Raw genomic sequence first — 25,712 nt, 5'->3', positions numbered from 1 at the left:
ATGTATCTAAAGATGGAACATGAAGGACTGACTCCCGCCCTGTTATCCCAGGTGTGTACCTTATGCACGTCAGGTATGTGTGGATGTGCTGGACGCAGGCAGGACAATCCAACCTGAGCCTAGCCATCCACATCCCATTGTGGGCCTAGGTGGAAATCCTACCTCCCCAGCCCTAAGAGCCTCTCCATAACCTCCATTTCTTGCTGAGACCCCACAAAAGCTCAACTCCAGCCCTACCTCCTTGCACAACCTTCATCCTGTGGAAAGGTTGCTGCTGTGAACTGTAGTGCCTCCACAAACAGTCCTCACCTGTTGAGAACTGAGTCTACCCTGTTTCTCTCTCCTCAAATTTCCTAACACCAACAGTCAGCGCTGTTAGTAAAATGGAGATTAGGAAAATGGAGGAGAATGGAAAAGGAACAGGCCAGACTCCATCCTCAACAGGCAATGACTGTTTATTGAGGACCAGGAGGGACACAGACCTTCCTGTGGGTTTGGAGGTTGTGCAAGGGGGTGAATTTGGGATCGGGCTTATATGGGGTCTGAGCAAGGAGGCAGAGGTTAATGAGGGAGCCACTAAGTCTAGGAAGTAGGGGCTTTTTTCCTTGGACCCACCATGGATTGCTCACCACTGGGCCTAGGTGAGATGTCCTGCCTTCATATCAAAGCAGGTTCCCATATTGAGGTTTTGCCTAGTGTCTGTACGGGCCTGAGGCAATAGGGTGGGGGTCAATCCTTCAAGTACGAAGTTAGGGAGCACTTCTCATAAGGTTGAGGCAGTTTGGATTAAAGAAAATGAGGCCTGGTGAAGGGAAATCAGAAACAAGGTATTTAGAAACATGGGTTCACTATCTTTGCTTCTAAGAGAGACAACAGGAAGCCTTTACCATACTTGGTGGCAGGATGTATCCCTTCCTGAGAGAAATGCCTCCTAAAATTAAAGGGTGGACCCAAAACATAAACAACCAGAATGGTTGTTTATAACATAAACAACCAGACATAAAACATAAACAACCAGAATGGTAAACAAGAGCAAAGAACTTAGGAAGTGAACAACACCGAGGGTGATTGAGAGCGGAGATAGACACCCATTGTGCCTAATGGTCAGACCCCATACCTTTATCATGTAACTACCCCTATCAGTCTCTCCCTTGGAAGCACCCAATCTGTTAGCACACACCTCCTCCTGATTGTCTCCTATCTGTTTGCCTACTCAATAAAGCTTGCCAAGTTCTCTTACACTTATGACTTATGTAGTAGAGAGGTCAGATCTGGCCAGCACCATCATTGGCCACATGGCGAGTTGTACTGTTGGGCATCTTGTCTTGATGGGTGTGCCTGGATTCTTAGAGGAAGGGAAGTCCCACCCCCAGGTGATGGGTGTTCCTGAATCCCAAGAGACAGGGGTGGGCACATGGCCTATAGATTACTGAATCAGTCAGTCAAGTGCTTGGCACTGGGAGCTTCCTGTGACCCAGCCCCCTGGCCTGACCCTATTTAGGATTAGCCCAGCTCAGGTACCATTACACCATGCCACATGTCTCCATGTTCACGTCCTGTGTCCGGTCTGCTGGTTGCCTCCAGTCACCATGGCATCCCAAGTCAGCTTTCCATTGGATATGGATTGGTTTGTTGGTAATGTTTTTGTTCTGTCTTCCCTCTCTGGCCTGTTTCCTGTCAGTGTTAAGTGTATTTGTGGGCTGCAGGCCTTTGTAACAACCGGCTGCCTACAGACTGCTAATGCTCTAATAAAGGCTCCAAGATTCCATCCTTCAACTGTGGCTTCTCAGATAATTTACCTTGTAACAAGAGGAATTTTCACTAACCCTCACCTGCATCTGCTGACCAGGTGAGCTGGAGCCAAATCTCCTCCTCCTCTTCTACCATAAACACCTCTCATGGTTCTTGTCTATAACCCTTGCCTCTCAGGAGGCTGCAGTGAGGACAGGGTTAAAACAAGCCTGAGCAGGAAAGTCTGTGATACTCTCCAAGAACCACCAAGAGAAACTGGAAGTGGATCTGTGGCTCAATGATACAAAGCCCAAGAGTTAGCACCCGTTAGGAAACTGAGTCACACAGTGGGCAAAAGGGGAGAAAGAAGGCTGAGACCCCAGCAAACTAGAGCAGGCTTTGATTGTGGCTGCAGAGGAACTCCATGGAACACAGAGCTGGGTCCGAGGAACAAGCGAAGGGAGTTGCATTTTTAATTCATTCTAGGGTGAGCCATCTTTGGAGTTTCTTTGTCTTGTCCTGTTGGGGACTGATTAACCCAGTTGGGATTTCTGGTGCAGACTGTCCTGTTAGGGTTTTGTGGTAGAGATACTCTGAGGCCCACAGTCCTGTGCTTCCAGACAAGCTCCAGGTGATGTTTTCCAGGAGGGGTCTGAGGGAGGGCAGTCTGTGGGCCAGGGGAGCAACATGGAGTTTGGAAAACAAAAGATTCCCCACCATAACCCAGGCCTTGAGTTCAATACCAGGACTGGTACACACACACACACAAAACAGCAAATGAATATACCTAAACTGGGAGACAGTGACTACACCTGTATTCCTAGCTCCTCAGGAGGCTGAGATCAGGAGGATCAAAGTTCAAAGGCATTAGAAGGCAGAAAAATCTGAGATTTCATCTCCAAGAATTACCAACAAAAAGCTGGGCTGGAAATATGGCTCAAGTGGTAAAACACTAGTGTTGAACAAAACAGCTCAGTGACAAGGCCCAGGCTTCCAAGACTAGCAGAGACATACAGAAAAAGCTGTTAAGAGTTGCTGGGAATGTGACTTAGCAGTAGAGTACTTGCCTAGCATGCATTAAGTAGAAGTGTTGCTGTGGCTCAGGTAGTAGAGTGCTAGTCCTGAGCGAAAGGTCAGGGACAGTGCCCACACCCTGAGTTCAAGCCCCAGGACTGGCAAAAAAAAAAAAAAAAAAAAAAAAAAAAAAAAAAAAAAAAAAACAGGCTTTAGAGATCTATGAATGGGTAGAGACTAGAAACATTTGGGCAAATGCTTGCCTAAATAAACTTATGTGAGAATGGTCCAGACACATCTCCCTATTTCAGAATAATAAACAAGACCCAACTCAGTCTAAGGATAGTTACTGCAGAGTCTGATCACATGTATTTCTTTTCCATGCTCAGCTAGTATAGATGCCAAAGAAATGTAGGAATCATACATCTTTTTTTTTTCCTCCCCAGTCCAGGGGCTTGAACTCAGGGCTTGAGCACTGTCCCTGGCTTCTTTTTGCTCAAGGCTACTACTCTATCTCTTGAGCCACAGGGCCACTTCTGGCTTTTCTGTTTATATGGAACTGAAGAATTGAACCCAGGGCTTCATGCATGCTAGACAAGCATTCTACCAAGCCACATTCCCAGCCACACACTTTTGAATCTTTAACTCATTTCTCCCCAAAGAGAGCAAGAGATGGTTCTCTCTTCTACCATGGTCTTTTGTTACACTGAAATAAATCCTGGCCCAAATTTTCAGTGTCCAACCCTGAAACTAGCAGGGAACTGTTGGCTCATGCCTATAATCCTAGCTACATAGGAGAGGTTGAGATCTGAGGATCAGTTTGAAGCCAGCCTGGAGAGAAAAAAATCTGAGGCTTTTCTGTGATAGTCTCCCCACCCCCCCATCACCCTACTGATTTTCAGGTATAGAGGCACAATTGGGGCTGGAGGCAGGAGGCAAGAGGCCTGCATCACCAAGCCCAGTGGGCTTAGTCAAATGGTTGATCATTATCTCAGCTCTACTCCTGCAGCTTGGCTTCCTCAGGTCCTGGCTGCTGTGGCTTTGGGTTAAGTTTCAACTCAGCTAGTACAGGCATTTAATCTATTGATGTTATCTTTCCCAGAATGCAAGGCAAGTGCAGGAGAGACTTGGCAAAGCAGAACAAATTAAAGCAGGAATGTTAGCGTTTTAGTTCTTTTTTGGTGCCAGTCTTGGGGACCCAACTCAGGGCCAGGATGCTCTCTGAGCTTTTGTGCTCAAGCCTAGTACTCTACTACTTGAGCACAGCTCCACTTCCTACTTTTTGCAGGTTAATTGAAGACAAAAGTCTGATGGGCTTTCTGACAGGACTAGCCTTGGTCCGCAATTCTTAGATCTCAGCTTTGTGAGTAGGTGTGAGCCACTGGCACCCACCTGATTGGGCTTTTCTAATTGCGCTTTTCAGCCTTCTGTTTCTTGGTTTATTTGAGATCTAAGGATGGCAGTTCAAAGCCAGTATTGGCAGCCAAGTCTGTGAGACTTACTGGCACATACACACAACTACCCCCTCCCCGCCAAAAAAACCCAAAGTGTAGATAATGGGTTGTGCACTGTCTTCTGTGAATTCTAACATTTTCCTGAACCTAGTAAATTTCCTCATTTGAATATGGAATGCTCACTACAGCTAAAGTAGAATTCCCATTAAAAAATGTATCCTTTTGTAAGAAATCAGAAAGAAATGGAACCATAAAAATTTCAAGTGTAATTTGTCAAAAAATAAATGTTTATTTTCAAGTATGAAAAGTAATGTCAAGGCAATTTTTATACAAATTTTTATCAAAAAATTGAGTTGACCAAGTATAAAAACAAGACTTCTGGAACCAAAAACAAACAAAACAAAAAATAAAACCCCTCTACAATTAGGCATAAAATACTCAATATACATACTCCGACATTCACAGTGGATACTGCAGAAAAATAAGTTTTGCTAATGTAGCTTATTAACAAAAATACATTTATAGTCCTAGTTAAACAAACAAGTTCTCAAAGGCCAAAAATGTTCACAGACCTGACAGCATTCAGGAACAACTGAACCATCTTCATGAAGAGTTAAACAATGGCTGCACATAGCTCAGCAATGTGGAGGCCAAAAACCTTATGGCTTGCCTTGCAAGTATCTTTTTGTGTTTGTTCATAGTTGTGCCATTTTCCTACAGCAACTCTCAAAAAAGCACATGGACTAAGTGTTCATTGAAGTCTGTGGAGATTTCTTGATCTTGGCCATCCTGAATTACTGTCCAACAAAGATTCCAAACACAAAATGTCAAGCAATGCAGAACGTGAGTGGAGGTCATTTCACAGGACTATCCCCGAGGCTCCTGCTTCGCTTTTCCAAGTACATCTGCTTGTAGGTCTGAAATACTGCCTTTGATGAGTCTTTTGCTGGGTTTTCCCGCGTCTCACATCCATCTGCACTGAAGCTTCTCTTGCACATTTTTGACTTAGCATTGTCTAAGAAGACAGAAGCCTAATGTTACTTGCAATGAATATATAACCAATCAGAATGAAATGGGAGGGCTGGGAAGGTGGCTTAGTGGTAGAGTGCTTGCCTAGCACTCATGAGGCCCTGGGTTAGAATCCTCAGTACCACATAAAAAGCCAGAAGTGGCACTGTGGCTCAAGTGGTAGCATGCTAACCTTGTACAAAAATTCAAGGACAGTGCCCAGGCCCTGAGTTGAAGCCCCAGGACTGGCAAAAAACAAAACCTAAATGTGGGGCTGGGAATATGGCCTGGTGGCAAGAGTGCTTGCCTCGTATACATGAGGCCCTGGGTTCGACTCCTCAGCACCACATATACAGATAATGGCCAGAAGTGGCGCTGTGGCTCAAGTGGCAGAGTGCTAGCCTTGGTCAAAACAGAAGCCAGGGACAGTGCTCAGGCCCTGAGTTCACAGCCTAGGACTGGCCAAAAAAAAAAAAACAAAAAACCTAAATGTGATGGCTTCATGCCTGTAATCTTAGCTACCAGTTGGAAGTAGAGTTGAAAAAGCCAAGTAAGAGGACCAGGCTCTGAATTCATGTTCAAATACTGGTACATACACACAGAAAAACTGAAGACCTGAAAAACCTAAAATATTTACAAAAGAGAAAATGCAAGGCAGCTTGCAACCCCTCTAGGTGTGATGAGGATTATTCTTGATTTTGTTTCTCTGTGTTGGTCCTGGGGCCTGAACTGCAGGCCTGGAAATATTGTCCTTAGCACAATAACACTTGAGCCACAATTCCGCTGCTGGCTTTTTGGTAGCTAACTGGGGATGAGTCTAATGGGCTTTCTTGCCAAGGCTGGTTTTGAACCACAATACCCAGATCTCCGCATAAATCACTGGCACTGAGCTTGTTCTTGTTTAAAGGAAAATACAATGACCCATTATGGTTTGTGGTATGGAAGAGAAAATAAAAGAATGTCCCCTTACCAAGAATAAACACAAATACCAAACAACTGAAAAGAATATGTATAAAATTATACTTCACAATATGTCCAAGTCACATTAAATTGGCTAAAACAAAAATTAAGAGTGGGAGTGAGGGAAGTAGTGACATTACCCAAAAAGAAATGTACTCATTATGTGACTTATATAACCCCTCTGTACATCACCTTTATAGGAGGTATGGTTCAAGTGTGAGTTTGAACCTTAGCACCATCATAAAGAAAATACAAATGAAGCAAAACAGGGGACTTTACCTATCTCTTGATTGCTTTCCTCCATCCTTTTCCTTGTCATTCCACGTTTTAACCAGTCTTCTTTTGTACTTTTTATTCCTGAAATTGTTTAAATATTTATTTTTAGATCTCTAGATAGTTTATTTCTTTTAGTGTTATAATGGTCATAAGCCTAAAATTTATTTTGGAAGACATTAAGGTATGCTGTTATCATGGCATTAAAAAAAAAAAAGGACTGGTTTCCCTCATTGGTTTTACCCCTGATGTCATTGTAACTGACTCCGGTACCCTGGGTATTATATGTTTATTGGAGCTAGGGAGGGGAAGGGGAACATCAAAATGGAGACAAAAGGTAAAGGCAAACCAATGCAACAGCAATACTTACAACATGCTGTAATCCAACTGTACAACCAGGGGTGGGGAGGGAGGAGAAAAATGGAGTTTGAAATGTACTCAGTGCCTTATGGATGAAACTGTAACCCCTCGGTACATAGCTCTGACTATATATATATATATTATACACACACACACATATATATGTATACATATATATGTATATATATATATATTTAAAGGGCATTAAAGTATACATGTGGCTCAAGAGGTACTGTGCCATCCTTGAGCAAGAGCAGGAGGATGTGAGTTCAAGTCCCAGTACTAGCACAAAAAAGTAGAAAATAATTTTTTTTAAAACAAGTTTTATCTTCTCACTGTGTAGTGCTGCCTCCCACCAGAGCTGAGGCAACAGGTTGGGACACAAAGCTCCTCTCATGGGCCCTGCAATACAGCTGTATTGCTCACATGAGAGCTCAGACTGAGGACCAAATCAAAGTGTTTAAACCATCCAGTTTTAAAGCCAACGCCAATGCACCTTGCTGACTATGGTCACCTTACATACTCCAGCAAATACAAGAAAATCACAGAAAAGACAATTTCCCACCAACCCTTCCAGCATCCCAGTGAATATTTCAGCACAAATGTATATGTATATATATGTACATATATACATGTATACACATACTTATGGTATATATCCAATATACAATTTAACATACTGTAAAGACATGTAGATACATGTTTATGTATTCTTATATACACACATATTTTCTTTTTTTCTGGTGCTGATATTGGATCCTGAATTAACTCAGGGCTTGAGAAGTGTTTATTTTCCTTGCTCAATATTGCACTCCAATAATTGAGTCACTGATCCACTTTGGCAGTTAAAAAGACAATTGCCTGGGCTGGATTTGAGCCATTTTTAGAACTCCTGAGTAGCCTCCTGAGTAGCTCTATGATTATAGGCTTCAGCTACCAGCACTTAACCAGAATATATTCTCTATAACTACAACCCACAAACTGTTACCTTAATGCTGTAATAATGATGCGACCATGCAGATTCCTTGAAAAGTCTATACAAATAAGCTATATAATATTTAATTACTATCATCTGGCTTGCTCACTTTATTGATCCTCTGATCTCAGCCTTCTGAGTGGCTAAGATTACAGGTCAGACACTGACACCTGCTTAGATTCATACTCCTGATGGAGCACTTTCTACAAAGCCTAGGCCCTCTACCTCTTCATCCACACCACTTCTGGCTTTTAGCTGGTAAGCTGGAGATAGTCTCTAGGCTGCCTGGGCTGCCTTCAGGGGAATTAAATTTCTTCCTCCTAAGCAGCTAGGATTACAGATGTGGATCATGGTGCCTGGCTCACCATTGTGGCTTTAAAGATGAATTAGTATGGAGTGGTCTATAGTCGTCCCCCCCCAACCATGAGTAGCCTCCATCCTACCTCAGTGACCTTGGTAATAACAATTACCTTAAAATAACAAGCTGGCTCATCTCTGTTACAAAAGGATTTCACAACTACTATACATTTCCAAATATTTGAAACCAAAATTTAAGCTTCTAGGGATGCTTGGATTTACAAAGTGAACCAAAGCAAGACCTACAGTACACATGTATATACTCGATGCCTCTGTAGTTTCTCACAGGAAATATTTTCTTCAAGGTAGCCTTCCAAGTACAAGTATTTGCATTTGACAAATCTTACAGGCTTTGGTTTTCTTTTGTGCCAGTACCAAGGCTTGAACTCAGGGTCTAGGCCCTGTCCCTGAAGTTTGGTACTTAAGTCTACTACTTGAGGTACAGCTGTTTCAGGGTTTTTGACAGTTAACAAAGGTTTAAGATTCTCACCGCCTGATCAGCTAGGATCATAGTTGCAAGCCACCACCACCCAATCTTCAAAACTAAATATTTTATTTCCCCAGTATGACTAATTATATAAACATATCTATCAGTAAGGCCATTATTGCAGAAGATACACTGCTCAAGCATACTGTGTAATGAACAACAGATCCAGGCTGTTCCAGGCCACCCAGGCAGCAGAAGATGCTACCTCATTCATCCATCACCTCTTAACATTGGGGATAAAATTTGCCACCAATAAATCATACTGGACCTTGCACAGGGAGCTGCTCTTTCCTAGGACAGTCCTTCAAGTCTTTGCACTCCTCAGAAGAGGTAGTATTCTTTAATAGCACATCTGGGCAGAATTTAAACTCCAACATGCTGGGTCTTTCAGGAAAGGGAGTCTTTGGCTTAGGTTCCCGATTCTGTTTGTCTTTGGGGTGCATCTGTGGCACACTGTCCAATTTGGAGAGGCAAATGCTTTCTCGCTCTGTGCATTTAAATGCTACACGGTTCAGATAGGTTTTCCTCTGATCCTTTCCTTGCAGATTCTTCTGGTTGGCCTCTGCTTCCTTACTTACATTGCTCAAGGCTTTCTCCAGTTTGCTTTTACCAAGACATGCTTTGTCAGATTCCTTCCTAGCAACCTTTTCCTTACCATTTCTTGAGCTGTGTGGCTTCAGGTCCTTAGGACAGTGGATCTTGAGGTTTCTATCCTGGCTTGTGAAAATACTGGATGGCTCTTTAGAGAGACCGGCACTAGGACTCTTCCTGCTGCTTTCCTCTTGTGCTGAGCATTTAGTGGACCTTGAAGAGTGAGGATCCATAGACAGCACACTTTCCACACAGATCTTTTTGGAAGCTTTATCCTCTTGCTTCTGCTTCTGCCTTTGCAGATACTCCTGCAGTGTGATTACTTTACTTTTACACGCTGACAGTGGATTGGATTCCACCTTGTCTTTCACGCTGGCTTCTTCCTTCTGGCTTGGCAAAACAGTATCTAATTTTGGCGCACTTCCTGCATTTTGTGATTGTTCCTGATGATTCGTTTTTTTCTTCTTTGTTTCCAAATCCAATGTGGTTTCTGGCTCTAATGTCCTTTTTTCCAGATATATTAGTTTTGAGCCACCAGCACGGAATTTCAGCTTTTTTGGTGCTGTGGACTGTATCAAAGAACTGTTCACCCTCTGTGGATCTCTCCCATTGGGAGCGGTTTGTAGTGGCTGTAAAGCTTGTGTGTGGTTCTTCTGCAGCTTTTCAGGTGAAGCTGGCCCACTACATGTCACCACTTTACTGTGGGCGTTAACAGAGCTCTCGTGGAATTTCCATTTTCTTTTTCTTTTATGACTTTGCAAGGAATCTAACTTGCCATCTTTAGATGAAGAGGGACTAGTACCTTCTCGTCTCACCTTTATTGAGCTGTCCTGATTTTTTTTGGACATATGTTTTTGACTGTCACTATCACACCTGGAGGAAACCTGATCAGGTAGTTCTTTTGCTACCCTCTGTGGGCTGTTCTGTTTTGTTCTGGATGTAGTCTCTCTCCCAGTGCCAGGTACTTCAAGAACAAAACTTTTCTGGGCCAGCGGAATCAGTGGAGTCTTTGACTTATTTGAGATACTAATACATTCAACAATAGTGACGTCTTCATCAGGGGTCCCCTCCCCTTTACCGGTGCTGATTTTCAAAGGCAAACACTGCCCTTTGTCCTCATCTTTCAGTCTAGTGGAGCTCTTAGTGGCTTTACATTGACAATGGGGTACTCCTTCATAAAGTACAGAGAGCCAGCCCAAGGCACAGCAATGTACTTCATCTTCTTCTAACTTGTCAGTGATATGATCAAAGCTTTTTTCTCCCATGGGTGTAGATGAGGCACATTGGTCCTCTGCTTCTGGAACAGGCTTTTCTTTCTGTGGTTCTGCTAACGGGTCAATGTCACAAGGTTGACCTTTTTCTTCGGGAAATATCTCTTTCATCTGTTCTGAGCTTAATATGGTAATTTGTATTTGGTCTGTGGACCCCTCAGGATCAGAAGCCACTTTACTGCCAGTTTGATTGTCTGAGGAATTCATCGTTATTGGCTGGCCCACAGAACCTTTCTGTGTGCTCATGGCTTCAATGCCATAGGGGAACTCTTTTAAAAGTTCAGATAGTTGGTCTTGCAGGCACAAGACAGAATTGTGGTCGGTACTCTCATTTATCATGGGATCTCTGGCACACATCTGGCACACATCGCCAGATGTGTGGGTTTCCTGAGGACAAGTATTTGGCTGAATGGGAGGAGATGAATGACACATACCCTCAGCCAGGCCATCTTTCTGAGTGGTACAATCCATGTTATATTTTTCTTCAACTTTTCTGTTTGCTTCACCATACTCACCAGGTAATGACTCATGAGACTGTGGTGGCTTTGACTGGCTGCTTATTTCATAAGGATTATCTGTTCTATGTATAAACTGCTCTTTTTGGAAATCACAGTTTTCCTTTTCACAGGCACGATGTCCTTTTTGCTGTTCACTATTTGTTTCTGAATTGCATGGAGAAGGTTCATGTGCCTCAGTGTTTTTCACAGGAGAAGACTTGAATATGTTTGCTATTTGGGAATCATAAGCTGTATTACCTTCAACAAGAGAACAAATATTTCCAATCTGTAACATGTCACAAGTCACTGAAGTACTGTGCTCTGATTTATACAAAGTTTGCAGATCACCCACAGGAGACTGCTTTCCTAGATCAGCCTTGGGTGGGTCTTCTGAATTCCCATTACCTGGCTCATTCTGCTTTCCCTTCTGAACTAGTGAGAAAACTTTGCTCATAACAGCAATATGTGTATCTTCTGAATTCCCATTACCTGACTCATTCTGCTTTTCCTTATGAACTAGTGAGGGAAGTCTGCTGGATGCACCTGCTCCAGACCCATTCACATCAACATGCAAAGCAGCAGGTACTCCTGAACTTTGTGCTAGTTGATCTTGTAAGCTACAGATGCTACCTTCTTTAATAATTGGATACACTGGCTCAGGTAAGGATTCCAGTGCCGCTCCTTTGACGGACAAAGTTTTATCCTGTGAAAGAATTAGGGGTGACACGACTGCAATCTGAGGTTCTGTTCCCTTTGTAGTATTTACAGTGGGAGACTCAAAATGCTGGTTCACAACATGGGAAGGGCTAGTCATTTTGTTGTGAGAATTTCCCTCAACAGAGCAAAGGCTCTTCCCAGGACCTTCTTCCACAGGCTCTGAGGATGCAATTGTTGTATGTGTTGTGGACACAACACCCTGGTTTTCCATGGATAGCTTTGAAGTGCTTTCATCTGTCACTTGTGCAGGTGACTTTTGCCAAAGAGAAAGACACGTGGCTAGCAGTTCCATAGAACAATGGCCGCTGCTTGTAGCAGGCATAGCTCTGGCAGATAATTCAGAAGGCTGACCTGGGCCAGTGTATGGGGTATTCGTAGTTTTACTACAACCTGCTGCTTGCAAAAGATTTTTATTAATTTTAATCTTCCTTGCAATTTCTGAAAACTTCTTTTTTATTTCTATGAGTGATTTGATATCCCGCACGAGTTTTTCTTTTGTGATATCACTGGAGTCCAGTATTTGACCTGAAGTTGAGATATACGAATTGACTTGCCCTTGATTACTTGCAGCGAGTGTCTGCATATTAATGGCAGATTCAACTGGCTCAGGTAAAGGCTGCTTGACTTGCCAGTTATATAATTTCCTCTGCTTATTTTCATTAGTGCTTTGCCACTGCAGAGGAAGGCCTTTACACAAGTCTTTCCCCATTTCATAGGAGCCCACCTCTGGATTTGGGGGGACATCCACTGGGGACAACTGTTTAATGACAGGTTGAGCATTAGGAAGAGGCTGGCTTCTGTACTGACAACTGTAGGGAGGGGGTGGGAGCTGGGGTCTTTTCTCTGCAGCACACTGATAGGTTGCTATAGTCATAGTCTGCAGTGGCTGTATAGTCTGTGGAGGAGCTGGAGGGAGGCCATTTTGAACTTGCAATGATGTAGATGGCATAAGGGTTGGTTTCTGAATACCAGACTCTTGCGGGAGGCCCTGTGGTCTTGAATAGGAGTACTGCTTCGGAAGTAGCCTGTTATCTGGGTATGCCAGCTCAGGAGACATATACTGCTGTGCATCTAATAGCGAGGGGTTCAGTCTCTCATTCCCTTGAACAGACACAGAAGTTCTTACAGAACTTGAAGGAGCTATTTGTAGTTGCGCAGGATAGCTTTCTGTTGGGACAAGGTGACCCTGTAGGGTGTGGACATTAGGCACACTGGTCCCCAAGTCAGTTTGAGGAGCTACAGCTACATCCTTGTGAGGCAAAGAATTCGTCATGGGTGAGTTCAACCATACATTGTTCATGATGCCAGAAGACATTTGCAAATTAAGATTTGGGGATTGGAGGCCTGAAACATTTATATATGTCCTTTGTTCAACTGAAGTTTGTGGGGCCACAGGTGTCCTGCTGTGCAGATTTGCCCCAAGGAGTTGAGGAGTTTTGTAAGTCTGGATGTTTAGCAGTGGCTGCAATGCTGGATGTGAGTCACTGGAATACATGCATGACTCCCGTGTACTTCTAGGAGAGCTGAAAGAACCTGGAGATGCTGGGGTGATTTGGCTCCTTAGCCACTGATGCAACAAAGATGATTGGTTTTTTGAGTATGATGGAGGTTTCGTATTCCAATTCATAGCTGATCTCATATAGGAGCACTATAATGCTTTGAATGTCATAAATCTGCAAGAAATCGTAAAATTAAGGTATTAAAATGATTTAAAATACTGTTTTGGCCAGGTGCTGCTGGATTGGGCCTATCCTAGCTACTCGGGAGGCTGAGGTATGAGGATCGTGGTTCAAAACCAGCCTGGGTAGGGCACCTGTGAGACTCTTTCTCCAATAAACTACTCAGAAAAAGCTGGAAGTGGCACTGTGGCTCAAGTAGTAGAGCACTAACCTTGAGCAAAAAAGCTCAAGGATAGTGCCTAAAGCCCTGAGTTCAATCTCTGGACCAGCACCAACAGATAGATAAATAAATGCTGCCTTGTCTATATAGAAAATTTATAGTTAGGGCTGGGACTATGGCCTAGTGGTAAGAGTGCTTGCCTTGTATACATGAAGCTGTGGTTCAATTCCTCAGCACCACATATATAGAAAAAGCCAGAAGTGGTGCTGTGGCTCAAGTGGTAGAGTGCTAGCCTTGAGCAAAAAGAAGCCAGGGACAGTGCTCAGGCCCTGAGTCCAAGCTCCAGGACTGGCAAAAAGAAAATTTATAGTTAACCACGTCATTACTAAAACTTCAGAACAGACCAACTAGATTGTTAATCACAGATGAATAGGAATGAGATGTGTAATAATGGGTCAGTCACATTCCTGGATGCTGGATCCTATATAATTATCATCGCTATGTAGCAATCACTTTCAGGTTGCACTTAGTATTACTTTTATTTTCTGTGGTGCTGGAAAATTTAAGCCTAGAACCTCAGGTATGTTAAGCATCTCTTCTAGCAGAGCTAAATCCTTGACTCTGAATTTTCTCATTAAATAAAACTCTTTACGCAATCCATTCCAGCTCTAAAGCAAAGAATGAAACTTGTCCCAAGTTCAAGACCCATGATCAAAAAATAAAATTGGGGCTGGGAATATGGCCTAGTGGCAAGAGTGCTTGCCTCCTATACATGAGGCCCTGGGTTCGATTCCTCAGCACCACATATACAGAAAATGGCCAGAAGTGGCGCTGTGGCTCAAGTGGCAGAGTGCTAGCCTAGAGCAAAAAAGAAGCCAGGGACAGTGCTCAGGCCCTGAGTTCATGGCCTAGGACTGGCTAAATAAATAAATAAATAAATAAATAAATAAATAAATAAAATTGACATGAGAGGGCTGGGAATATGGTGTAGTGGTAGAGTGCTTGCCTAATGTACATGAAAGCCCTGGGTTCGAGTCTTCAGCACTGCATATACAGAAAAAACTTGGAAGTGGCACTGTGGCTCAAGTGGCAGAGTGCTAGCCTTGAGCAAAAAGAAGCCAGGGACAGTGCTCACACCAAGTTCAAGCCCTAGGACTTGAAAAAAAAAATTGACATGAGAGAAGACATTCGGTATTTTTTCCATGTCCATCCATTTTCCTGTAAAATGACCTAACTGCATAATCTGATGAATGAATCAATTCCTCTGTATAGTGTCACACATTTGCTGTTATGCTGGTTACTGAGGCTTGAATTCAAGGCTTCTTGCCCTTTACTTGACACAAGGCCAGTGCTCTACCTTTCAGGCCACAGCTTCATTTCTAGCTTTTTTGGGGTGGTTAAGTGAAGATAGACTTTCCTGCCTGGCCTGGCTTTTAACTGCGATCCTCAGATCTTATACTCCTGAGCAGCTAGGTTACAAGTGTGAGCCACCTGCGCCCAGGTTCCATTTATTTATCTATAAGACAGAGTCCAGCTGTGTACCTAGGCTGGACTGAGACTTGCTCTGTAGTATAGGCTGGCCTCTTAAAAATCCTCCTACTCTAGTCTCCAGAGTGCTGGGACAATAGTGTTGTGCAACCATACTTGGCTACAGATATAGCAATTACAGGACTGGGTGGTGGCTCAAATGCTTGCTAGTTAGTAAGTCTGAGGCCCTGAGTTCAAATACCTTGGAAATATATGTGTATCAAGAGAGCCAGAGAGGTGAGGCAATTCAATAAGATGAAGGCCTCCACTTCTCTGCTGCCAATGAAGAACATAACATACAGAACATGCATCAAGGAAATACAATTCCCAAACACACCACTTTATATTCCTTTCTATAAAACAGAACAAGAAAGCTGGAGTACCTTAACTTGCAAACACGGTGGCTAATTGTCCATTAGGTGTCCTATGTACACAATGCTGTCTTTTTGTCAGTTACTGCAGATTAGACTTCACAGTCCAAGCACAAGTCAAGTGGTACAAGGGCTGGTGAGCAGGACTCCTGCAATGAGATCAAGAGGTGTGACAGTATTCCTTACTCATCCATCGCTGTAACAGGATTAAATAGCATGGTAACTCCATATATGCAGAATAAGCTAAGCAATGGTGGCTATGCCTGTGGCTGAAATCTCCATACACGTTTTGAAACCAGTAGGAGCAGAAAAGTCCTTGAAACTCTTATTTCCAAAGAACTAGCAAAAAGCTAGATAGATGTAGAGGCATGGTTCAAGTAGTAGATTGCCAGAGAGAAAAAGCCAAATGAGAGTACAAAGCCCTGAGTTCAAGGGCCAGCATTAGCAGATTAGGGAATAAGCACCTGTAGCGCTTCAAATATTCATTTTTGTTTTTTATAACTTTCCTACTTTTCTATTTTGAAATACAACACAGAAAAACATAACAAGGTTAGGATGTGGCTTAGTGGTAGACTACTTGCCTAGCAAGCATGAATCCCTGGGTTTGACTTAGTATCACATACACAGAACAAAGAATAAACCAGAAGTGGCACTGAGGCTTAAGCACAGAGAGGCTCAGGGACAGTGCCCAGGCCCTGAATTCAAAGCCCAGGACTGGCAAAATAACTAAATAAAAAGATGAAGTACAAGACTGTTGTGTTGTGACCTAGTTATTCTGCTTGACACAGTAGCTAAATACTGTAATAATAGCACTTCCACAGCTCTACTCCCAACTTCTTGATTAATTGGATATAAAAATCTCAAGGACTTTCCTGCCTCAGCTTTCTTCCAATCACATTGTTCACATCTCAGCCTGCTGAGTAGCTAGGATTACAGGTGTGAGCCACCAGTGCCCTCATTATTTCCTTACAGTATCTACCACAGTTGCCCTACCAATTCAATCTTCCAAGACATCTAGCTGGATTCATCTTGGCTATTAAACACACTGAATTACCTTCTGGGAACATTTTTCCTGTGGCTGGTTATAAGTAGTTAGCCAAACTTGAAAAGTATCAAATATAAAACTCCAGGAATAAAACAAGTTCTGATCACTTATAATTGTGTGCTGTTTGGAGCAGTAAAATGGACTCTCACACTAAATCCTCCAGGACAGGAATCATTCCTTTGTAGATCATTGTATGTGCAGGCTCGTCATTATCCACCTGTAAGTCCCTTAGGAGCTGTCTCAGTGATCTATACTGTGACTACATGTGTCATAGTGCTTATGGACAAGACACTTCTTGGTGTAGATACTGGGGGCTGGAACTCAGGGCCTGGTGGCTGTCTGTTTTTTGCTTAAGGTTGATGCTCTACCATTTGAGACAGAGCTGTGCTTTTGGGTGGTTAATTGGAGATAAAGAGTCTCACGTACTTCCTGCCCCATCTGGCTTTGAACCACAGCCCTCAGATTTTAGCCTCCTCCAGGATTATGGACAGGTATGAACCACCAATGCCCAGGAACAATTGCTTAATTTCTTCATCTCCCTTCCCCAGCTCCTTCCTCATACCAGAGACTTGAACTTGCAGCAAATACTCTACCACAGACCTTATTTAACAAGCAGCCTTCCATCACCCAGAGCAAGACTGGGTATGGTTAGAATTCCCACTGTCAAAGGATCGCTATGAAGTGCTGCTACAAGCAGCTTTGGAAATGAAGACAGAGAAGATCAAAAGCCAAAAGCCCAGGGCTGGGGATATGGCCTAGTGGCAAGAGTGCTTGCCTCGTATACATGAGGCCCTGGGTTCAATTCCCCAGCACCACATATACAGAAAACGGCCAAAAGTGGTGCTGTGGCTCAAGTGGCAGAGTGCTAGCCGTGAGCATAAAAGAAGCCAGGGACAGTGCTCAGGCCCTGAGTCCAAGGCCCAGGACTGGCAAAAAAAAAAAAAAAAAAAAAAAAAAAAAGCCAGTCAAAGTAAAAGCATGAGATACTAAAAGAAAAAGGACTGGAGATATGGCTCAAGTGCCAGTTCCAGCCTATCCTGTTTACCTGGTGCTGAGGAATCAAACTCAGGAATTCATGCATGCATGCTAGGCAAGCACTCTTCCACTAAGCCACATTCCCAGTGACACATGGCTATACTCCTACTTACTCAGAAGACTGAAATCTTAGGATCAAGGTTCGAAGCCAGCACAGGCAGAAAAAGTCTATGAGATTTGCGTCTCTCTGCCACTGCTAGTTGCAAACCACAATCCTCTGGAACTTAGCCTCCTGAAGGAGGAATTAAAGGCAAGCAGCAACCACAGGTGTCCTGCATTTCTAGGTCATTTTCAGTTCTATTTTACCTGGTGAAAGGATTACATGACCCAGGAAATTTTGGCTTATGAACCAGCAAGTGGGCAACAGAGAGTAAGTCAGATCTGAATGAGAGCAGGTGGGAACTAAACCTTTTTTTTGTTTTTGGTTGGATGTGGGATTGAAATCTGGGCCTGGGTGTTGTCCTTGAGTTTCTTTATGCTGAAAGCTACTACTCTACCACTTGAGCCATAGCACTACATCCCGTTAATTGGAGATAAGAATCTCGCAGGGACTTTTCTGCTCTGGGATGCTGTGAACGGAGATGCTCAGATCTCAGCCTCCTGAGTAGGTAGGATTACAGGTGTGAGCTACTGGCACATGGCCAAAATACTTGTTTCCTGAGACCATGTGACTGCACCTGCAAGGAAAGCGTGCATCAGTCCAGCTCCTCCAGGGAAGGAGGGCCAGAGCACAAAGTCCACACTAAGATCTCCTTGCACTTCTATGTGTATTTTTTTCCTGCTGGTAGTTCACAACTGTAATCCCAGCTACTCAGGAAGCAGACATCAGATGATCTTGGTTCAAAGCCAGTCTAGGCAAAAAAATTCCATGAGATTCTTACCTCCAATTAACCAAACAAAAATCTAGAAGTGGAGGTGTACGGTTTAGCTCAAATGGCAGCATGCACACCTTGAGTGAAAAAGCTAAAGGACAACAAGACCAGGCTCTGAGACAAAGCCTCAGAACCAGCACAAAAGGGAACAGACCAGGGAACACTGAGAACAACTCTCCACTGGTATTGGATAATTACCCAAAAATACACAGCCAAACCTGATCTGATGGGATATAAAAATCATCTAGGAATTCCACTAGAATATTAGTTAGCTTTCTGTCACTGTGACAAGACATGTGACATATCTAAGGAGAGAAGCTAGGTCTAGGTAGTAGTGGTTCACACTTCAGCAATCCTAGCCACTCAGGAGGCTGAGATCTTAGGATCCCAGTTTCAAGCCAGCCCAGAGAGGCAAGACAGTGAGACTCTATTCTCCAATAACCTCCCAAAAAAGAAGTAGAGCTGTGGCTCTACTGATAACAGTGCTAACTAGCCTTAAGCAAAATAAAAAAATCTCAGGGACAGTGCCCCATATCATATTTTGAACCCCAGGACCAGCATAAAAAAAAAAAAGTTAAAAAAAAAAAGGGGGCTGGGAATATGGCCTAGTGGCAAGAGTGCTTGCCTTGTATACATGAAACCCTGGGTTCGATTCCCCAGCACCACATATATAGAAAAAGCCAGAGGAGGCACTGTGGCTCAAGTGGCAGAGTGCTAGCCTTGAGGAAAAAGAAGCCAGGGAGGGACAGGCCCAGAGTCTAAGCTGCAGGACTGGCAAAAAAAAGAGTTTATTTTGATTCATGGTTTCAGGTTCCTGCCATCTTGCTTCTGAGCCATAGTAGGCAGAAAATCGTGGCCAAAAGGAACAAAGAAGCAAAGCGTTCATGTTCACCTCATTGCAGACACAGACAGAGGAATAAAGAAAGAGAGACTAGGGCAAGATGGGCAATTGCCCACACCACATGCTCAGTGACCTACTTCTTCTAAGATGATCTACCCCTTAAAATAGGCTCAATAGCTGGGGACACAGATTTAGGATGCAAACTGGCTGACCTTAGAGAAGACATTTATTTCATATTCAAATGATAACAACTAGTAAGCAACCAACCACCCAAAAAGCAGTGTTTTGGCCCAGAAAACTTCTCTATAAAATCATAGTAAGGAGCTATGAACATGGCTTAGCGGAGAGTGTTTGCCTTGCATGCATGAAGCCCTGGGCTGGATTCCTCAGCACCACATAAACAGAAAAAGCCAGAAGGAGCACTGTTGCTTAAGTGTAGAGTGTTAGCCTTGAGCATAAAGAAGCCAGGGACAGTGCTCAGGCCCTAAGTTCAAGCCCAAGGATTGGCAAATAAATGAAATATCATAATAAGATTAAAGAATTAAAACCAATTCCATAGGCCAGATGTGGGATGTGGGATGTGGTGGCCCACACCTGTAAAATTCAGCAGCCTTAGAAGGCTGAGACAGGAAGATCAGGAGTTCAAGGCCAACCTGGACTACAAACTAAAACTCTGCCACAGGCCAAAATCTAAAAACAGCCTAATACTATACAAATGGCTCCAAAAAGATTGGAAAATTATGCAGTTGAATTCTATGTGATTGATATTACCCTATCCCAAAGCAGAAATAAAAAAATAAACTACATGTCAATCTCTTGTGACATAACATTCTGTCCCATTCCCCCCTGACCTTAGTCCTCCACTCATTTCACATTTCCCACTTCAGTTACCACATATACACTGTTCTTACAGTATTTGTCTTGCTCCCTTTTCCATTCATCCACTTCCTCTCATAAACATAAGTCTTTCAAGAAAATACTATCATGCCAAATCCAACAGCATATTAAAGTAATCACATGTCAAATTGATGTAATTAAACACTGTAAATTAATAATAAACAGAACAAAGGGTTTTATAGAAAGTACATAAACCACATGATCTCAAAGGAAGCATAGAAAGCATAAAAATCCAACTCATAATAAAAAATATACAACCTAAACATAGAAATTTCCACTTGGTAACTACAACAGACTTATTGAAACAAGGCACTAGGAACAAAAGAATGTCCTCTCTTTGCATCATAAGACCGAAGTTTCACAACCTATTATGGCTGAAATACAAAAATAATAATAGCTGGGTGTCCATGGCTCACACTTTAACTAGTTTCTCAGAGGTTGAGATCTGAGAATCATGTTTCAAAGCCAGCCCAGACAGGAAAGTCTGAGATTCATGTCTCCACTAAATTACCAAGAAAGCCAGAAATGGAGCTGTAGGTCGAGTGGTAGGGTGCTAGCCTTGAGCAAAGCTCAAGAACAGTGCCCAGGCCCTGGGTTTAAACCCCAAGATCAACACACACACATACAGAAACACAGATTTACAAATATCTTTTCTTAAAAAAACCAGAAGTTTTGAATAGCTAGTGGTGCTTCAAAGATGTCCCCCATGAACATGAGAGGGGTCTGACACTATTAACCACAAGCAAAAGGCAAACCTCAATGCTATCATTTCACACTCACTACAATGGCTATATGTATAAAGCCAAGTGATAAGAGCAGATGTGGGCAAGATGCAACCTGCGAGTCATGGCTTCATAAAGCAGTCATCTATTGTGATAAGCCTTGTACTTCCTTCGAGGGTGAAGGCAAAATACTTACCTAAAAAAACAAACAAAATACCCAAACACTGTATATTAATTTTCAGAGTGGCAATGCTCTTGTTTGTGTGCTAGTCTTGGGGCTTGAATAGAGGACCTCATATTCTTACTTCGCCTACCACTTCAGTTGCACATCCAATTCCAGGCTTTACTGATTAATTTGGGAGGCAAGAGTCAGACTTTCCTGCCCAGGATTGCTCAGAACCATATAGAACTCAGATCTCAAATTTCCTGAGTAGCTAGGATTAAACATGTCAGACACCATCATCCAGCAATAGTGGCATTACTCAAAGTAGCCAAAAAGTGAAAACATTCTAAGTCTGTTGATGAAATCATAAACACAACGTGGCATAACACACAATGGACTATTATTTGTTAATGAAGGGAAAGAAGTACATGTAATACAACATACATGAACATAAATGAACAGATTGTCTTAAGCTGGACCAGTCACAGAATGCCACATATTACAGAATTTCAAGTCATTCAACGTTGTTCAAGATGTACAAATTCAGACACAGAAACTTGATTAATAGTTGCCCAAGAATAGATGAGAAAGTGTAGGTATGACTCAAATGGTAAAGCACAGGTCTTGAGTAAAAATGCCAAATTAGAGCACAAGACTAAGTTTAACCCCAGCACAGGCCAACTCAAAAAGAGGGAAGATAAAGGTGCCTTGAGGGAAGAGTTACAACTGAGATTCCTTTTGAGATCAAGAAAATACTCTCAGGGCTGGGAGTATGGCCTAGTGGCAAGAGTGCTTGCCTCCTACACATGAAGCTCTCAGTTCGATTCCCCAGCACCACATATACGGAAAACGGCCAGAGGGGGCGCTGTGACTCAAGTGGCAGAGTGCTAGCCTTGAGCAAAAAGAAGCCAGGGACAGTGCTCAGGCCCTGAGTCCAAGGTCCAGGACTGGCAAAAAAAAAAAAAAAAAGAAAATACTCTCAGGCTGGGAATATGGCTTAGTGGTAAAGTGCTTGCCTAGCATGCATGAAGCCCTGGGTTCCATTCCTCAGTACTACATAAGAAAAAGCCAGAAGTGGTGCTGTGGCTCAAGTGGTAGAGTGCTAGCCTTGAGCAAAGAAGCTCCCAGACAGTGCCCAGGCCCTGAGTTCAAGCCCCAGGACTGGCCAAATTAAAAAAAAGTATTCTTACATTGGTAACAGTAAAGGTTCCTGAACTGATAGTACACCAAGACAAAATTGTACAGTTATAAATGGAAGTATCAGTGGTATGTTTGAAGGTGTGAACGTGTGTGTATCCTCTCTAGACTATAGTTAAAACTGAACCCTTGCCTGCTGTTAGCACAGAAGAGGGAAAGCATGCTGTGTGCAGACTGAAGCTGAATGGACAGAAATCAAGATGCCAGGGCAACCCAATGGAGAATGTATGTGCGCAAATGGAAATGAGGATGGCTGAAACATTCTTGGGGAGTATCAGATAGCTTATCTGACAAATCCCACTTCCCCTCACAAACACAAAACAGCCTTGAACATCACATAAAGAATGTTACATGGTTGCTGTGGCTCAAGAGGTAGAATGCTAACCTTGAGCAAGAAGCCAGGGGACAGTGCTCAGGCCCTGAGTCCAAGCCCCAGGACTGGCAAAAAAACAAAACAAAAAAATCCCAACCATCTTAAAAATTGTCCTAAAAAAAAAAGGCTTGTCAGGTTAGTGGCTCAGCCTGTAATCCTAACTACTCAGAGCCTAAGATCTGAAGATCACAGTTCAAACCTAGCCCAGGCAGCAAAGTCCCCGAGACTTTTATCCACAATTGATAAAACTCATAAAAAGCAGACTGTGACTCAAGTAGTAGAGCACTAGCTAACCTTGAGCACAAAGAGGTTCAGTCAGGGCCAGCACGCAGGCCATGAGATCAAGCCCCAGGATTAGCACCCCCCCACCCCGCAAAAAAGAAAAAAATGAAAAGAAAAAGAAACTGCTTTATGGTCTTTTTTTTTTTGTCCCAGTCCAGAACTCAAACTCAATACCTGACACTTCTGTTCTTTATATGGCACTCTACCACCTGAGCCATGCCTCCAATGTTTCTTAAAATTTTTCAGGCAGGGAATATGGCCTAGTAGTGGTAGAGTGCTTGCCTCATACAAATAAAGCCCTAAGTTTGATTCCTCAGCAACACATATATAGAAAAAGCCAGAAGTAGCACTGTGGCTCAAGTAGCAGAATGCTTAGCCTTGAGCACAAAGAAGCCAGGGACAGTCTCCAAACCCTGAGTTCAAGCCCCAGGATTGGCCAAAAAAAAAAAAAAAAGGTTTTACTGTCCAAGGCCTTTGTTTTCTCCTTTGAGACAGATCTCCTTTTGTGGCCAGGCTGGCCTGACCTGTGCATGCTCATCATTGGCCTCCTAAGTATTGATTATTAATGAAAGGTAGAGGTTACCACACTGGCTGCCAATGAAGTTTTCAAACACTGTAATTTTACTCATAAGACATTATTTTCCAGTGAAGTCTTGTAACCTGATACATCTCAAGAGAATCTCAAGTTACTGTCATTTAATCTTTGTACTCACTTTTTTATAGCCAGGAACAGAAAACAGTTCTAATTTCACTTGAGACATTTACCTCAACAGGCCAGCTCCAATTCCTTTCATTTACAACATTTAAGCATGGCACAGCTGCCTCCCACCAAGACACTTAAAATTCTTCAAGGCCCACAGGATTGCTTCTTTTTTTTGCCAAATGAGATGATTGATACTGCCTAGCAGAAAGAAAACTATAATTAGGAGTTCTAGACCAGTCTAAGATACAGAGCTGTTAGGAATTACTGTAAATGGTTCATGGGGCTCGAACTCAGGGCCAGGGCACTATCCCTCTTTTGTTCATGGCTAGAGTTCTGCCGCAGAGCCACAGCACAACTTCCAATTTTCTGGAGGCTAACTGGAGATAAGAGTTCAAAGGACTTTCCTGATGAGGCTGGCTTTGAACAGTAATAGTCAGATCTCAGCCTCCTGAGAAGAAACTAGGAATGTAGGTGTGAGCCCGCTAGTCATATCTGGGTCTTATAGAAGAAAAGATAAACTCTACCTGGGTTAGCATCCAGTCATTTCACCATAATCTCTTTCAAGTGGCTATGTTTAAGGATTGAAATTTGAAGCTAGCCTGCGCAGGAAAGTTATTAACTAACCAGCCAAAAGCTGGAAGCGTTGTTTGTCACCATCTTGGTGGTGACCAGACTCTGTACACAGCTAAATAGACTCCTAGCCCAACTGACTGAGTGCTGGTGACTATTGTCGTGGGTTCAAGGGCCACCTGGGTGTCCAATATACAACAGTGTGTATGTGTGCGCACGTGTGTGCACAAGTGCACATACATAACTCAGGAGGAAATGTGGATGTGATGGTGTGCAGTCATCCAAGTCAATCTAGGCAAAAATATAAATGAAAAAGGCTCAAGTAGTGGGGGCACCCACTAGCAAATGTAAGGCCCTGAGCCCAAATGCCAGTGACATCAAGGAAGGAAAACAAAAACAAAAAACCCTAAAGTTCAATGGTACAGTGGTAGAGTGCCTGCCAGCCTGCCTGTTTTGTTTGAGGCCTTGAGTTTGATCTCCCTCAAAAGTTAAAAAAAACAACAACAATGCTACATGTCAGTGAAGCCCTTGCCTACCAAGTACAACCTTCTCTGCTTCATCCCCAGTACCAAAAAAGAAGACAAGCCCGGTCCCTGTGGTTCATACATACCTGTAATCCTAGCTACTCAGGAGGCTGAGATCTGAGGGTGGGGATTCAAAGCCAGTTTGGGCAGGAAAGTCCATGAAACTCTTACCTCCAGTTATCTACCAGAAAACTGGAAGTGGCACTGTGACTCAAAGTGATAGAGCACTAGCCTTGCGCTTAAGAGCTTAGAATAGTGCCCAGGCCCAGAGTTCAGGCCCCATGACAGGCCAAAAAGAGAGAGAAAACATCACCAAAAACCTCTTCCGTCCTTGTTTTAGGACAATTCAATCTTCAGTACTATGCCAACAATCTTATTTCTTTGCAAGCTTTTTTTTGGCCAGTCTTTGAGCAAGGTCCCTGGCTTTTTTATGCTAAAGGCTAGCACTCTACCACTTGAGCCACAGTGCCCCCTTGTGGCTTATTTCTACATATGTGGTGATGAGAAATCGAACCCAGGCTTCATGTATATGAGGCAAGCACTCTATCACTAGGCCATATTCCGGGCCCAGCTATTTTTAACCAATGTTGATTCATCCAGTAATTTTAACCCACCATGATTACTCCACAGTAGAGAGTAGTCGCTTGAGTAAATCAGGGTAGGGAGGGTTCTTATGTAACATACCTTTAAATCTGTGGTTGCTTTTATCTTTTGTGTATGTTCTCCCCTTTTCTCCAAACTTTTTAAAGGAGAGGGTGCTTACTTCTCAGGTCCTACAGACAGCAAGAAACATTGTATGATTAATAGGAGACACATGGCTGTGCAACTGTTTTCCTCAAAGCTGTATTGAAAGCATCAAGAAGATCGTGCTTGAGATAGCCATGTGAAATCAAGAGGGGACTTTGGTTAGAAATCCAATGCGACTCCCCCAGTAACAGTATGTCCTCTCATTCCATAATAAAAACTGTAGCGATTCTGTTATCAGGTTGGTCCGGAGTGAGGCAAGCTTCTAACTCGCCCTACCGTCCGCACCGAGTAACTTCAACCCCGTCCCG

At 43.1% G+C, this 25,712-nt stretch overlaps 1 protein-coding gene across 3 annotated transcripts; it reads right to left on the bottom strand.

The window, feature by feature from the left end:
- Positions 1 to 4,463: 4,463 nt before the first annotated feature.
- Positions 4,464 to 25,542, bottom strand: Resf1 (retroelement silencing factor 1). Of its 3 annotated transcripts, XM_048367050.1 has the most exons (5): positions 25,342 to 25,541; positions 15,446 to 15,582; positions 8,889 to 13,369; positions 6,447 to 6,524; positions 4,464 to 5,214 (listed from the first exon to the last, which is right to left on the bottom strand). In XM_048367050.1, the coding sequence occupies exons 3-5, from the start codon at positions 13,333 to 13,335 to the stop codon at positions 5,054 to 5,056; spliced, it is 4,686 nt and encodes a 1,561-aa protein (XP_048223007.1). In that variant the 5' UTR covers positions 13,336 to 13,369; positions 15,446 to 15,582; positions 25,342 to 25,541; the 3' UTR covers positions 4,464 to 5,053. The 3 variants fall into 3 exon arrangements, with proteins under 3 accessions (XP_048223007.1, XP_048223022.1, XP_048223014.1); XM_048367065.1 differs by lacking the exon at positions 6,447 to 6,524 and having other exon boundaries at positions 25,342 to 25,542; XM_048367057.1 differs by lacking the exon at positions 25,342 to 25,541 and having other exon boundaries at positions 15,446 to 15,729.
- Positions 25,543 to 25,712: the final 170 nt, after the last annotated feature.

The sequence above is a fragment of the Perognathus longimembris genome, chromosome 1 (genome assembly GCF_023159225.1).
Source record: "Perognathus longimembris pacificus isolate PPM17 chromosome 1, ASM2315922v1, whole genome shotgun sequence".
NCBI classification, from domain to species: domain Eukaryota; kingdom Metazoa; phylum Chordata; class Mammalia; order Rodentia; family Heteromyidae; genus Perognathus; species Perognathus longimembris.
Note: the sequence above shows the minus strand (reverse complement) of the source record. Positions and strands in the feature narration are given on the sequence as shown.

Bases quoted from the DNA above. Each gene is read 5' to 3' on its own strand.
- Resf1 (XM_048367050.1), bottom strand. From the start codon at position 13,335: ATGAGATCAGCTATGAATTGGAATACGAAACCTCCATCATACTCAAAA. The intron at 6,525-8,888 runs GTCCAGTATGAT...AAACAATTTCAG, and splicing joins AGAGCAGCTCCCTGTGCAAG to GAATAAAAAGTACAAAAGAA. The intron at 5,215-6,446 runs GTAAAGTCCCCT...CTGTCTTCTTAG, and splicing joins GGAAAGCAATCAAGAGATAG to ACAATGCTAAGTCAAAAATG.